The 14,711-nt window shown below is 46.0% G+C and overlaps 2 protein-coding genes across 3 annotated transcripts; one reads left to right on the top strand and one right to left on the bottom strand.

The window, feature by feature from the left end:
• Positions 1-270: 270 nt before the first annotated feature.
• Sec61b (SEC61 translocon subunit beta) lies at positions 271-8,578 on the bottom strand. The gene is made up of 4 exons (XM_036179723.1): positions 8,339-8,578; positions 8,087-8,184; positions 3,494-3,595; positions 271-531 (listed from the first exon to the last, which is right to left on the bottom strand). Exons 1-4 carry the CDS (start codon positions 8,561-8,563, stop codon positions 444-446), a joined length of 513 nt encoding a protein of 170 aa, XP_036035616.1. The 5' UTR covers positions 8,564-8,578; the 3' UTR covers positions 271-443.
• A 108-nt stretch (positions 8,579-8,686) lies between these two features.
• Positions 8,687-13,304, top strand: Alg2 (ALG2 alpha-1,3/1,6-mannosyltransferase). 2 transcript variants are annotated; one of them, XM_036179721.1, is made up of 2 exons: positions 8,687-9,138; positions 11,764-13,304. In XM_036179721.1, the coding sequence occupies exons 1-2, from the start codon at positions 8,791-8,793 to the stop codon at positions 12,661-12,663; spliced, it is 1,248 nt and encodes a 415-aa protein (XP_036035614.1). In that variant the 5' UTR covers positions 8,687-8,790; the 3' UTR covers positions 12,664-13,304. The 2 variants fall into 2 exon arrangements, with proteins under 2 accessions (XP_036035614.1, XP_036035615.1); XM_036179722.1 differs by having other exon boundaries at positions 8,937-9,138; positions 11,837-13,304.
• Positions 13,305-14,711: the final 1,407 nt, after the last annotated feature.

Below are 14,711 nucleotides of genomic sequence, written 5' to 3'. Positions count from 1 at the left end.
TTTCTTTGACTCTTACCCTCGGTACCAGCTGCCTTCATGCGCAGATCTGCCTGATGGGAGTCCAAGTACCCAAAATGACAATCACCAGGACAGAAATACCTTGGGAAAAACATGCCAAGGCCAATTAGAGCATCTTGGATTTGAATGAGTACATGGTTGCATGAGGAACTGTCAATCCCGCAAAGAATGAGCTCTATAGGGAAGGCTGTCTACCTTCTCACCCGCAAACCTGAAGGCAGACTGAGGGCCCTAGCAGTAAAGCATCCAATCTCAATATAAATCATTCCAAAGTTTATTAGACATAAAAAAAAAGTTTCTCAAATCAATTCTTGTTAAGTTCTCTGTAAAATAATACACGTGAACAGATAATCACTACACTTTTGGTCCAAGATACGTTGATTTTTTTTCCTTCTTCTTCAGATGACAGATGGATGTAGCCAAATCTATGAGCGTGTGTACTTGCCCCAAATGTGCAACATAAATACAGAAGCGATGAACAGAAGACTCATCACCAATACTGGGACAGGGCCACTAGAATGAGAAAAGAAGGCATGCTTACTTCAGGAACAAGGTAGCTTAATAAAAGATTGCCTGAGGTTTTACAAAGAGGACACTGTTTATGTCACCCACAGGGATTCCCAAAACTGTGACTGTGGACAAGTGAGTGTGGCGATGACACTCATTTGAAGGAGGTGTAGTCTCCTCTGTGGATTCTGTGGAAACATAGTAAATTACACACAAACAAACCTGTCTGATGCCCTAGAGATCATCTCTCAGATACTCTAATTTTGTGTATGTAATATGTCCTACAGTAAAAAGAAAATGTTCTCAAACTCTTATGGGCAAATGATTCTTACAAAGCTTCTCAAATTAGGATGTACTAAGATAACTTTTTCTAACTACAATACATGAGACATACATATGAATTATCACATTATATAATTTACAAAATGCTTTTAAATCTATGATCCCATTTAACCTGCACAAATTCATGACAAAAGTGAGACAGTATTAATCTCATTTTCTACATAAGGAAACCTGAGGCTCAGAGGGATTCTTGCTAAAAACATCCAGAACAGAAAAGAAAGGCCTGAAGTTGGCCTCGTTGATTTGCACCCATCAGGCTCATTTGACCTCCTGTAAGTTCTCTTTTTGCTTGTTTTGTTAAGAAAAGGTCTCTCTATGTAGAACTGGCTGTCCCAGTACTCACACTGAAACCAGGCTGTCCTTGAACTCACAGAGATCCGCCTGCCTCTGCCTCCATAGAACTGGGATTAAAGGTGTGTGCCACCACCGCCGTAAATTTCTAATCTTAACACCACATTCCAGGCATTGTACACTGTTGACTTGTATTCATGGGCTTAGTGTAGAAAGGGAATAGATTTCCCTCATTGTCCTTCCTTAAATCAAATGCTTTGCCTGTAGAGAACTGGTTTACATGTTTCTTAATGGGAGGACCTCTGACTGTACACAACTGTAAACATCGCCCACACCAGGTCTGAGGAATTCAATCTATCTCACTTCACCTCCAGATAAAACTGTGGAGGAGAGAGCAGAGATTTCAGAAAAGGCATCAGGCACTATCAGGACCCAGGGTGAAGGAGCAGTGGTACCAGACTGGATAATAAACAATATAGAGATCATGGTCTCTGCTACATCAGTCTACAGTTTGTACAATTAAAGAGTAAGCAAATTTACAAGGCTATGCAAGGGAGCACCACCACACTACACTTGAACTTTCTCCCTCACTTCCAGGCACCACCGGGGACATCAGCCAGAGCACAGAGCTGAGGATCCCGCCCTCGAGGGCCAGAGTGTGGATGCCTGCCACTCACAAGCTTGCCTGTGGCCCATTCCTTACCTTCAAGTCTGTCTGCCATCTGTAAAAAGGTTAGTATGGAATCCACCTTTGAGTTACAGACACACACGTAGATTCACAGCCAGCTCTCAGGAATACTATTATCAACCTAAATAGCTTACTAAATACCCAGAATGAGCCAAAAACAAGATCAGCTGTTGGCTGATGGTAGGTAGACTTCTAGGTAGAATTGTCAACTGTGTCCTTTCACCGAAGCACACTTCTCTGCTATGACTGGGATACTGCTTATGAAACTTCAAAAGACAATTTCTACCAGTTCTGGGAGGACCTGAGCAGCACCACTGAAGGACTCATAGGGACGCATGAGCCAGACTTGCCCAAACAAGGGTTTCCCAGCTTTCTGAGAAATTTAAAATGAGTTCCCGGGCCACCAGGAAGAGGAAGGGAATACAAGTCTCCTCCTCCAACACTAAGAAAATCTAACCATCATCAAAGGCTGTCAGAATGCCACCAGCTCACAAACCCTCAGCTGAAGAACTGCTTCCCAAATACATGCTCCCTAAATACATTCTTACAAGTTGCCAATACACTGGGGGATGAGGGAGACAGGACCCGCTAGGCATGGTCACAGGCATCTGTGCTCAGGTGGCTAAGGCAGAAAGATGGTAAATTCCATATTAGACTAGCTACACAGTAGGACCCAGCCCCAAAAAGACATTAAAAAAAAATGTATCAGGAAAAAATTCAACAGATGAATTAAAGCAAATCCCACAGATTGTAGGGAAATCTTCATAAACTAAATCTATAAGCCAAGTCGATTAAACTAACCGCATTTTTGTCTCTTTTTTTTTTTTTTTTTACCAGACAGGCAGTAAGGGAAGGTGTGGGCCTCCTGACATTTGTCTGAGTACCCCACTGCCTGAGATTCCTCATCTGCAAAATGGCTCAGCCCCTACCTCAGGGCTGCTGGTCAGATCAAAACAGAAAAGGTACTAAGTTTTCCTCAAAACAGCAAATGCTTCACAGAGGAGATTTGTTGTTATTATTATTATTATTCCTTATCCACGGGGTTTACTCAGGAAACAGAGAAAAGGGTGTTATGGTACCAGACACCCTGGCCGAAGAGGTAAGTACAGGATAGAAGTTGCATGGACAGTCAGTTCTCATCAGCCCGAGTCCTCCCAAGGCTAAGCTTGGAAAGTGATGCAGTCACCCTCCTGGGTCTGCTGGCCACCCTCCCACAGCAAGGAAGCCAAGGAACTCTGGGTAACACAACATAATCGGAAATTTCCATTAAGCTGTAGTAATATCAGCTTCCGCCTCAGGGCAACTTTGAAAAATCACTCAATTCCCATTCAAATGGCTCCTTCCATTTCTCAGTGTGGGGCAGGAGGGCCAAATGAAGAGAGATCTCCTCTAATTAAGCAGCTTCCCCCCCTCCAGTTCTCTGCGCCCCTCATTTACCCTGACACAGCCACAGAGGCTCTTCTCTCCCTTTCAGTCTCTCCCAGAAGGTGTCACTCAGCGTCTTCTTCTGTCTGGTCAGCTGATGAGCAGGAAGCCAGCCCCAGCCCAGCTGGCACAAACGCAGCTGCAGTGCACTGTGTCAGAGCAGCTCCCACACACTCAGTCGTCACCAGGACAGACACCCAACACGTCTGCTCCACGACTTACACTTTGAGCCCTGGGGAATCCTCTGTGTAGAATCGCCACATCCCCCCAGTCCCTGCAGAGGTGGTGCGGCCTGCACTCCGAGTCCCACAGCTGGCATTTTTTCTGAAAGGGATAAAAATATCATTACTAGCCTTTTAATAACATATGCGTATAGTATACAGGCTTTAAAAAAGCAATCTATAAGAAGAAAATCCTTATTAGAATAAACTCAAACCCTCCCTTTGCCTCTCTGAGCTTCCGCTCTATGGACTGAGTACTACCTGTCATGTGCCAATGTGCCCAGTACTGCCTTAGCCATCGATAAGCAATGGCTAGGCTGGCATGTGAACCCAGTTCTGGCCCCAGAGCCCATCTGCTGCCTACAACATCCAGCCTTCTCAATGGATGGTACACCTCAGTTTGTCTTCATAAAACTGCCTGTGAAACTAAGTAATAAACCCCTATTAATAATAATAAATAATAATAAATGCCCTGAATCTGTAATTTCATTTTGAAAAGACTACTTTAAAAGATGGCTTAAAATAACTGTGTTGGCTGCAAAAAGTAAGAAAAAGCAATAAACTTTAATTATATCAAGGTCCTCCAAACGGAGAACACACATGATAAATGAGTACTTTGAAATGTACTTGAGCTACTTTGATATACTGGCCATCGGTCCTGGAGAAGGGCACGATGTGAAAAGCAGAAAATACGTAACTAGACCTTGTCCTTTTCAAAAGGATGGAGCCGGTACATGGAGCCATCATGGCAGACAGAACAGACAAAAGGCATGGACACTCAGGACCAGGCCCAGACTCCTACCAACTATCCTCCTGGGAGCAGGGGGTTTTATCCAGCCCTGTGCTAGGGTGGCAAAGCATGGGCCTGGCAGCAAGTGGCAAGAAGAGAATCTGAAAGAAATTCTTTCAGCCATTTACCATTCATTATTCCAAAAGTGTTGGGTGTAGGAAAAGAACGGAGAATGCCCTGCCCCACCAAATCCCAATACTCCCTCCCTTAAAATCTCATTCCTGTGTGGGGGCTGCTGGCTCTTGATCAGTCGGAAAGCCACCTCACCCCAACATGGTCTTGGCATGACATTCTGAATGCAGAAATCCTGTCTACAGCTAAAGGAGCTCACCCTACCACGTGAGTGGAATAGAGCCTTGGTTCTAGTCTGGCTTCAACTGTGCCCATGACAGAACTCTGAAGGTAGTCAGTAGCAATGATGTGGGTCTACTCTGCTGGAGAATGACATTTCAGATACATTAATTATGGGCTACAGTAGCCTGGAAACAGACACATCTATGTATGACTGCTTCTGTAGGAAGACACACTGAAAATAGCAAAAGGGATGTACAGGGTTTGCAGAGTAACTCATGCTTAGAAAGCTTCTCCAAGCAGGCATGGCTCCATCTGGATGGCGGCTACCTGGAATCTCCGTCTATAAAAAGGGAGTTGAGCCCAAAGATAACCCCAGTGTCCACAAGGGAAGTCCTTTTCTGAGGCACAACCACAACCACGCCCTTGCCACAATCTGCACACCCCCTGAATGCAGCTGTCTTCAAAGCTGGGATTTCAAGATCCCTAGAGGAATCAGTAGGGATTTGTTATTGTTGTTGTTGCTGTTGTTGTTTTTACTTCCGCTGCTGGCAATGGGACAGAGAAGAATATCTGAAAACCAGGGTCCATGGAAATAGCAAACTGCACTCACTATGACCCTCATTACCTTATCTGGGAAGCAAACTGAGATGCCTAACAGTCTAATGTCCCCTCTTCAGTGGAGTCTACACCCTCCTGCTGCACTTTAACAAAATGCTGTTCACCCCAAGCACGTGCATGCTCTGCTCTACTGCTAGCACTTGGTGAAGCCCCAGCTCCTGACCTATCTGTACACTTACTGCTCCTTTTGCCTAGACAGCCTGTCCTCTCTAGACCACACTGTCACTAGCTCACTCATGGGTCTCTACTCATGAGCCACCCTGAACACCCCATCCAAACTATGCACCCTCACTCTATCCTCACCTCCCCCAGCTTCCTTCATTTATTACCTCTATCACTTGAAATTACATGACCTATTTATTTGGTTATTTATGGCCTCCCTCATTGGGAAAAAGCTCACAGAATGCAGACGAGCCTTGGCTATCTTTTTTACAAGTACATTCTCCAAGGTAAAGCAAGGCTTGCTATGTGACAGACCTTTAGTCATTATTTGGTGGCTGTCTTCATTTCCATAATTGCCCCAGTCTTAGTGTCTCTCATTTCCATACTTCTGCACGCACACTTCTTAGTTGTGGTCTCTAACGTGCCATCGCTCCTGCTCATCCCTGTAGCAGCTTCATTCTGCACTGTCTTATGCAGATCAAGGCCTCCAACTCTAGCCTAACTTTAAATCTTACCCATTTCTTCTCTGAGAAGTACTATACTGTTACTTCATTCAGAGAGATACAAACTGCCCACTGCATAGTCCAAAGCATCACTAACCGTAAGCTTCACCTTCTCAAAGTATGGACATATTCTTAGACAGCCAACAGCGATTACAATCATCTAACCAGAAGCAAGTTTCTAGAATGAATTTTGCAGTCTCTCCATACATATAGCCACAGGGTGTCTAATTTCACTGGTCCTACAATACCAGATCCTAAAAGACACCATCCACGTCTATAACCTTAAAAATCACTTACACACTGAATGCCTCATTTTTATTTATCACACTCCGACAATTCGATAAATAAGTGCCTTCTGGTTCCTTAAAAATTCTCATATGGCCAAACTTCCCTATTAATTCCTCTTGAACAAAAACTTATCCCCAAGGAACTATCCACACCTACATGACTAGCACAAAGAGTCTCTGAAATGCTAGCTAGCACCACAGAGGCCCCAGGACCATACAACCTGCACCGGAACCCAGTACACTTCCTTTGGGTATCTTAGAGACAGAACACTTGCAGTCATTCAGAATCATCTCCTCGTTTCTGATAATTCTAGTAAAACTTCCTTCTGAGCTGCAATCTGTTGCACGTGTGTTCAAACCAACTAGTCTAAACTGACTGTGTAGATTTAGATTTCCCTACACAGTCAACAAGAAAAGTCCTTCATATCTTCTTTTGTTGTAGTTTGTGTTGTGTTGTGTGTGGTACTAGAAATAAGTCCAGGGCCTTGCACATGCTAGGCAAGCTCTCCACTACTGAGCTATACACACGATGTCCCCAAGCCATCCTCTTCACATTCTTAAGGACAGTTTTAAAGTACCCCTTCAAGTTTTCAAGGTCTACTCCTCGCTAGAAAAATGCCTTTCTAGGTGTTCCAAAAACACAACAATAGGGTTGACTTGATTCCTTCAGTTAACATTTACTATGGCATGATTGAAGACAGGAACTGGGGACTTGGGCAGATTCTCTGTCAAAGCAGAGGAGGCGAACATGTAAATATAAATAGTTTTATACCATTAACAATACGGTAATCCTAGCACCTGGAAGGTGAAGACAGAATGGTTATGAGTTCAAGCCTGAGCTACCTGACACTATCTAAAAAGAAAGTAACTAAATAAACAGTTGAGAAGAGAGCAGACCTAATGAGGATATGGAGCTCAGAAAATGGTAGTAAGTTCAGAACTGCTGCATCACAGGAGAGAGAAAGGAGAGCCCGGGGTTCCTCCACAGGCTCCTTTTTTTAACCTGCTGCCACCAGCAATTTATAGAGGACCTACGTGGGAGAGTGACAGCAGGCTGGAGGATGGACAGAGGTGGAAATGCAAAGTACAAGAGGTTGAGGGATAAACTGGATCGACAGAAATGGAGGAAGAGAAGTAATGAGAAGGTCTTCAGTGAAGCCTGGCATATGACTGGATAGAGAAGACACAAGAAATACTAAAAAAAAGACTGGAGTTTCTGGTTTTCTGTAAATAAGTGTATAGCAGTGACATTTAAAAATAAGGAGACCCTGAAGCTGGAGAAATGGCTCAGAGTTAAGTGTACTTGTTGCTCCTGCAAAGGACCCCAAATCAGTCCCCAGCACTCACATGGTGGCTCACAATCATTCAAAACTGCAGTTCCAGATGATCTGATGTGCTCTTCTGACCTCCAATGGCACCAGGCAAGAACAAGATGCACATACACACACATGTGCATACAACACAGAGAGAGAGAGAGAGAGAGAGAGAGAGAGAGAGAGAGACAGAGAGACAGAGAGACAGAGACAGAGAGAGAGAGAGAGATCCAAAAAGAAAGACACAGAAACAGCAGCTGGGGATGAGGTGACAGGCTGTTGTGTAAAGCAAATTTTGTTAAACTAAGTGTGTATTGTTGGACCTCCTGATGTAAGTCTGAAAGGTAAAGCCCCAGAGACACCAGCCTTATGCTACTGCCTTACCCAAAGTTGTTAGCGACCCTAGTCTAATTTAACTTCCCTTTAACTAAAGTGGTGCGTGCAATTCACCAAGGAGAGGAAAACGACGCCTCCCTCCTAAAGGGCCTTGAACTACTGGATGGCCACGTCAGCTCGGACTCACCGGCCCCTGTCAATCTTCCCATCCCGGAACTTTGTCCGGCAGTGTGAATTCCTGGGACCCTGACCTCTGCCGCCCTGCAGCGGGGCCGCCCCCGGGACCCTTACCTCTGCCGGACCGTGGATCCCGCCGCCCGCGCGGCCACCGCTTTGCTGGGAGAGCGCCCCGAGGAGCCCACGTTGGTGCCACTGGGCGTCGGACCCGGCTGCAGAGAGAAGCAGACTGTGAGCATCGCTGGCCCTCTTCAGACCCCCGACCCCGCACCCACCCGGGAAACTGGGAAAAGCAGAGAGGTCCCGGAAAGGGAGGAAGACCAAAGCAAGGGCCAGCGCGCTGTGAAGAAGCGGGGAACCGCTCACCATGCTGATACCGAAGAACAGCGGGCACAGGAAGCGCGGAAGACGAAAGCCGGGAAGTTGCCGAGAACCTAGAGCACTAGCCAAGACAGACTCTGGCTCCGCCCCCAGCCGGCTGGCAGGGTCTTCGCAGACTCTGGATGCCTGAGCTGTCCAAGGATATGCCTGTAAAAATTTCTGAGAACAAATGGGACGTGTGAAAAAGTCCTGGCCTTTAGCTTCGTTCATTTGCTCTCAGCGTCTTTCATAGGGACCAATATCACCAAATGAAAAGCTTCAGACACGGTCACGCGAGAAATTTAGTCAGGCATTTTCTTATCAGCCACAAGTTTGCCGCTGATGTGTCCTAAACTGACGCACGCGTAACGGGGCTGGGTCGGCTTTCAGTGGCTCGCTGGGCCAGGGGCGGAGGTTGCAGAAGCTCGCGCGGAGGGAGTAGGCGCGGCTGGTCTGCCATGGCCGAGAACCTGTGCCGAGCCCGGGCCCGGTTGTACCCCCCATCTGTGCTGTTCCTGCACCCGGACCTGGGCGTGGGCGGTGCCGAACGGCTGGTGCTGGACGCGGCGCTGGCGCTGCAGGATTGCGGATGTGATGTGAAGATATGGACCGCGCACTACAACCCGAACCACTGCTTCTTGGAGACCCGCGAGCTCTCGGTGCACTGCGCCGGGGACTGGCTGCCCCGCAGCCTGGGCTGGGGCGGCCGCGGCGCCGCCATCTGCGCCTACGTGCGCATGGTCTTTCTGGCGCTCTACGTGCTGTTTCTCTCCGGCGAGGAATTCGACGTGGTGGTGTGCGACCAGGTGAGGCGGCCACCGAGTCTTGGCCGAGGGAGGGACCTCTGTTCTAGGTTTTTTTGGAACTGTCCAGCAGGAGTCTCCAGGGAGAGAAAGGTCTCCAGTTTTAGTATGGATCCTTTAAAGTGGCAGATCGCAGGAACGCCCCCCCCCCCCCGTCCCCTTTCGTTGAAGGCCCTTGAGATAAAGCTCGTGTGCCCGCATTTTAAATGCTTCGTCCTGGCACTAAGGTAGTTGGGCCCAGGGGTTCGTTCCAAGGAACGCTGGCATTGAAAGTCACCTGCTGTCACTCTTTGTGTCTAACTCCGTTTGTTCTCCGTGATTCTTACTGTCTCTGCTTCCAGGTCCCATCCATCCCACCCTCTCCAGTCTTCCTAATCCCTCCACTGACGTGGATTAAAATCAGGCTAAACATATCATGTCCCCATTAAAATGTCACCATTGTCCCCATTGGTCTTGGAGAAAAGTCCCTGTTTATTTTGTTATGCCCTGCTAAGTGGCCCCAGGCTGGCCTCCCAGGTGCTGGGTTTACAATGTAAGCCACTTTGCTGGATTGAAGTCGAAGTTTTTGGTAAATAGCATTCAATGCAGTCTTCCCTGTAGCTATACTAGACTTGTTTCGAGGGTGTTTTTTACAGTTCAGGGTTTGGGGACTGGCCGGAGATGGGTGGGTATATTTGTGTCTATACAGGTGTCTGAGCTTGGGTGTGAAAACCATCAATGTCAGGTATCTTTCTCAGTCCATTGCCGCCTGAACATTTGAATCAGAATCTCTCATTTGAACCTGAAACTGAAAGGTTTAGCTAGACTTTCGGGCAGGTATGCACTGCCATACCCTGCGTTTATGTGAGCAGTTGGAATCAAACGTAGATTCCCCACTTTACCACCTAGAGCCAACTCCAATTGAGAAGTAACATTTACTCAGGAATAAAAGTTCAAATAAGAAGTATAATGTAAAAGTCCCCCGTACCCCTCCTTGAGGAGGGAACCACTGACAAGTTTCTTTTGCATCCTTCCAGAAACGACGTGTGGCTGCTTGTAGCATATATGTGTCTGTCTCTAGCTACATCTTACTTGTACATAATTGTAATTCAATTTACCTGCTGTTGGACACTTTGCTTTTCATTCTGTAAAAATTGAGACATCCAACCTTACTGGTATTCAAGATCCAAAGCAGTCTCTCTTCAGTGACTGCAAAGTCCCCTTTATTCAAATATACCATAAATGTTTCCATCTTCCCCAAAGGACACTAACATTACCACAGTTTTTGTTTGTTTGTTTGTTTGTTTGTTTGTTTGTTTGTTTTGTGGTGTGTGTGTGTAACTAGATGTGGCATTCTCATACTGCACTAAGTATGATATCCTCATACTAATCTCACTTCTTACACATGTCCTCTGAGGAAACTCCTGGGGATGGTGGGAGAGTTGTGGGTCCTAGTAAATGTAAATGTTATTGTAAATGTCATTGTAAATGTCAGTAGCAGTTTCCAGATTTGCCTTTCAAAGGTGTCACTTGATTCTCCCACAGTCTGTACTAGACTACCCCATGCTCTTAACCACACTTTATTCTCCCACAGTCTGTACTATAGACTACCCCATGCTCTTATGCACACTTGATTCTCCCACAGTCTGTACAGGACTACCCCATGCTCTTAACCACACTTTATTCTCCCACAGTCTGTACTATAGACTACCCCATGCTCTTATGCACACTTGATTCTCCCACAGTCTGTACAGGACTACCCCATGCTCTTATCCACACTTGATTCTCCCACAGTCTGTACTATAGACTACCCCATGCTCTTATCCACACTTGATTCTCCCACAGTCTGTACTATAGAATTCCCCATGCTCTTATCCACACTTGATTCTCCCACAGTCTGTACTATAGACTACCCCATGCTCTTAACCACACTTGATTCTCCCACAGTCTGTACTATAGACTACCCCATGCTCTTATCCACACTTGATTCTCCCACAGTCTGTCCTAGACTACCCCATGCTCTTATCCACATTTGATTCTCCTACAGTTTGTACTCTAGACTACCCCATGCTCTTATCTACACTTGACTCTCCCACAGTCTGTACTATAGACTACCCCATGCTCTTATCCACACTTGATTCTCCCACAGTCTGTACTATAGACTACCCCATGCTCTTATCCACACTTGATTCTCCCACAGTTTGTACTATAGACTACCCTGTGCTCTTAACCACACTTGATTCTCCCACAGTCTGTACTATAGACTACCCCATGCTCTTATCCACACTTGACTCTCCCACAGTCTGTACTATAGACTACCCCATGCTCTTAACCACACTTGATTCTCCCATAGTCTGTACTATAGACTACCCCATGCTCTTATCCACAGTGGATGCTACCAGCCCTTGTTCTCTAACCAAACCTACAGGTGGAGACAGCCACAGTTACTCTGGGGTTTCTTTACTTATGATTCCGAGTTGCACTGAAGCACCCTGAGGAAGCTGTATCTTCATGGTAAATGTAGACATTTACCCAGCTCCTATGAATCTGTAATACCAGGCAGCTGGGCTATAACCAAGAAAAGCTTGTGGCCATGGCAGTCGATGTGACCAGTTGCTCACCTACTGTTGTTGGTTTTACCTTGGTCAGGTGTCGGCCTGTATCCCAGTGTTCAAACTGGCCCGACGACGTAAGAAGGTCCTGTTTTACTGTCACTTTCCAGACCTGCTGCTTTCCAAGAGAAATTCGGCGCTGAAGCGGTTCTACAGGGCCCCCATTGACTGGATTGAGGAATACACCACAGGCATGGCAGATCGCATCTTGGTCAACAGCCAGTACACAGCTTCTGTCTTCAAGGAAACCTTCAAGAGCCTGTCTCACGTAAATCCTGATATCCTGTACCCGTCTCTCAACATCGGCAGCTATGACTTGGCTGTTCCTGAGAAGATAGATGACCTAGTTCCCAAGGGGAAACAGTTCCTGTTCCTCTCTATCAACCGATTTGAAAGGAAGAAAAATCTGCCTTTGGCACTGAGCGCCTTAGTCCAGCTTCGTGGACGGTTGACATCTCAAGACTGGGAGAGGGTTCATCTGTTCATGGGTGGTGGTTATGACGATAGAATCCTGGAGAACGTGGAACACTATAAGGAGCTGAAGAAAATAGTCCAGCAGTCAGACCTTGAGCGCCATGTGACCTTCCTGCCGTCCTTCTCAGACAGACAGAAGATCTCACTCCTCCACGGTTGCTTGTGTGTGCTTTACACTCCGAGCAATGAGCACTTTGGCATCGTCCCTCTGGAGGCCATGTACATGCAGTGCCCAGTCATCGCCGTTAATTCAGGTGGGCCCTTGGAGACTGTCGTCCACAAGGTCACAGGGTTTCTGTGTGAGCCTGACCCAGTGCACTTCTCAGAAGCAATGGAGAAGTTCATCCACAAACCATCCTTAAAAGTGATGATGGGCCTGGCTGGAAAAGCCAGGGTGGCAGAGAAATTTTCTGCTGACGTATTTGCGGAGCAGCTCTACCAGTATGTCACCAGACTTGTGTAGTCAGGGGAGCCTCTGTGGTGCAGGGTCTGTATGCTACATGCACCGCAGCCCTCCTCATGCGTTGTAGAAGCACGTCGGAAACTGAAAACAGGAGCTAGAACCTAGTGCTAGTGAGATCTTTTTTTTTCTTAAGTAGACTTGAGTCTTGAACGTGAGCCACCTGTCCACCACACCTACCTGTTGTTTTCTGAAACTGCCCTTAATGCTGTAATCATTCCAGATCTCATCAGTGTTGTTGAAAGAATGCTAGCAATCAGCTGCTGGCAGACTATTTTAATTCTATTTTTCTGGATTATTGTTCCTTTATATATAAAGGTTTAATCGTCCAGTGCCTTAATTGGCTTTAATAGTTGAGGTCTTACATTGTCACAGCTAATTGATTTGACTTCAGAGTGTAATGGGAACAGGGCTATTTCGGTTCCCTCACTCAGTTCACTTAGAGTGTTCTCTATTAGCTGCTAGGAAGTTTTTGTTTGAATTTTGCCTGGATGCATAACAAGAGCACTCAGTATTATTTATTGGTTGGGGGGGGTCGTTTTGTTTTGTTTTGTACTGCAACTGAACAATAAAAGATATTTGGGGGTTGGGTATTTACCTCAGTGGTAGAGCGCTTGCCTAGCAAGCACAAGGCCCTGGGTTCGGTCCTCAGCTCCAAAAAGAAAAAAAGAAAAAAAAAGAAAGGAAAGAAAAGATGTTTGACTTGAGAAGAGACTAAAACATTAAGTCTGGGCCTTCATGCTGTAATTTCATCTTGTTAAGTAACCAAACCTGAAACCAGAAAACTAGGGTAAACTAGACAGTTGACACAAAGAAGGAATAGCATCACACATGTGTTGGCTTACTGTGCCAGACATTACCCATGTTTGGCCTTATTTCTTTGAGCCTTTGGCAAGACAGTGTATCATGGCAGGAACTCATGGTAGAAGCAGCAGCCAGGAAGCAAAGAGATAGAAAGAGCCTGATAAATCACCTTCTAGAGAATGCCCTCGATTACCTCATTTCCTTCCACTAGCCCTACCTACTAAGAGTTCTCTCACCTCTCAGTAGCAACGTGGGCTAGGAAGCAATCCTTCCGGGCACAGGCCTTTGGGGATGTATTAGTCAGGATTCTCGAGAGTAACAGCACTTGCAGAATGGATTTCTCTCTGTATATATAGAAAGGGAATTTATTAGAATGATTTACAGACTGCAGTCTCGCTAATCCAACAATGGCCCGTCTGTGAACGGAAAGCCAAGAATCCAGTAGTTTCTCGGGCCATGAGGCTGGATGTCTCCACTGGTCTTCGGTGTACACTGGAATCCCAAAGAAATAGGCTCCAATGCCAATGAAGAAATGGACCTACTAGCAAGGCAAGGACAAGCAAGCAAAGAGCAAAAGCTTCCTTCTTCCAAGTCCGTATGTAGGCTTCCAGCAGAAGGCATGGCCCAGACTAAAGGTGTGACTTCCTGCCTCAAGAAGGAGGATCTGCCTACTTCAAATTAAACACAAATCCCTCGCAGGTGTGCCCTCTGTTTTTGGATTTTAGTTTATTCCAGATGTAGACAAGTTGACAACCAAGAATGACCATCAGAGGGGACTTTTAGCATCTAAACTATACCAAGCATCGTATTTCAGATGTCATAATGTCACTGAGTGTCACTTGGTGTTTGTGTCATATATTCTCTCCCGAGTTTAGCATGCCAGTGTTCCCTGTCTTTAAATGCCTTTGTGTGAAGCTTGCTTGACTGACTTGCCTCTCAACTTCCATATCCCTGTGACACTGCCCAGTCGTAATGGTTCATTGTTTACCTGTTGCTTGTAAGTACAAATATTAAAGCAATTTTCAATTTGCCTTTAATGTTAAACCTACCTGTAAGAGTATAATAAATACCAATAGTCAAGTGGTCCTTTTTATTGTTGAGAGCAACAGAGACGAACAGCCTGTCTAACTTAGAGAAAAATATATCTCTGCACACCCCTCAACTTCTTCATGTGTGAAGTGAGGTGATTGTCCTGCTGTTTTCTCCGGAAGGGTGGTTGTGTGGCAGATTTCAGCAGACACAGTGGC

This window comes from Onychomys torridus, chromosome 2 (assembly GCF_903995425.1).
Source record: "Onychomys torridus chromosome 2, mOncTor1.1, whole genome shotgun sequence".
NCBI classification, from domain to species: Eukaryota; Metazoa; Chordata; class Mammalia; order Rodentia; family Cricetidae; genus Onychomys; species Onychomys torridus.
This window is presented reverse-complemented; position numbering and strand designations above follow the sequence as displayed.

Coding starts and splice junctions, on each gene's coding strand:
- Sec61b (XM_036179723.1), bottom strand. CDS start 8,563: ATGAACGAAGCTAAAGGCCAGGACTTTTTCACACGTCCCATTTGTTCT. Junction 3,596..8,086: donor GGATCCACGGTCCGGCAGAG/GTAAGGGTCCCG, acceptor TATCCCTTTCAG/AAAAAATGCCAGCTGTGGGA. Junction 532..3,493: donor GATTCCCCAGGGCTCAAAGT/GTAAGTCGTGGA, acceptor TTCTCATTCTAG/TGGCCCTGTCCCAGTATTGG.
- Alg2 (XM_036179721.1), top strand. CDS start 8,791: ATGGCCGAGAACCTGTGCCGAGCCCGGGCCCGGTTGTACCCCCCATCT. Junction 9,139..11,763: donor ACGTGGTGGTGTGCGACCAG/GTGAGGCGGCCA, acceptor TACCTTGGTCAG/GTGTCGGCCTGTATCCCAGT.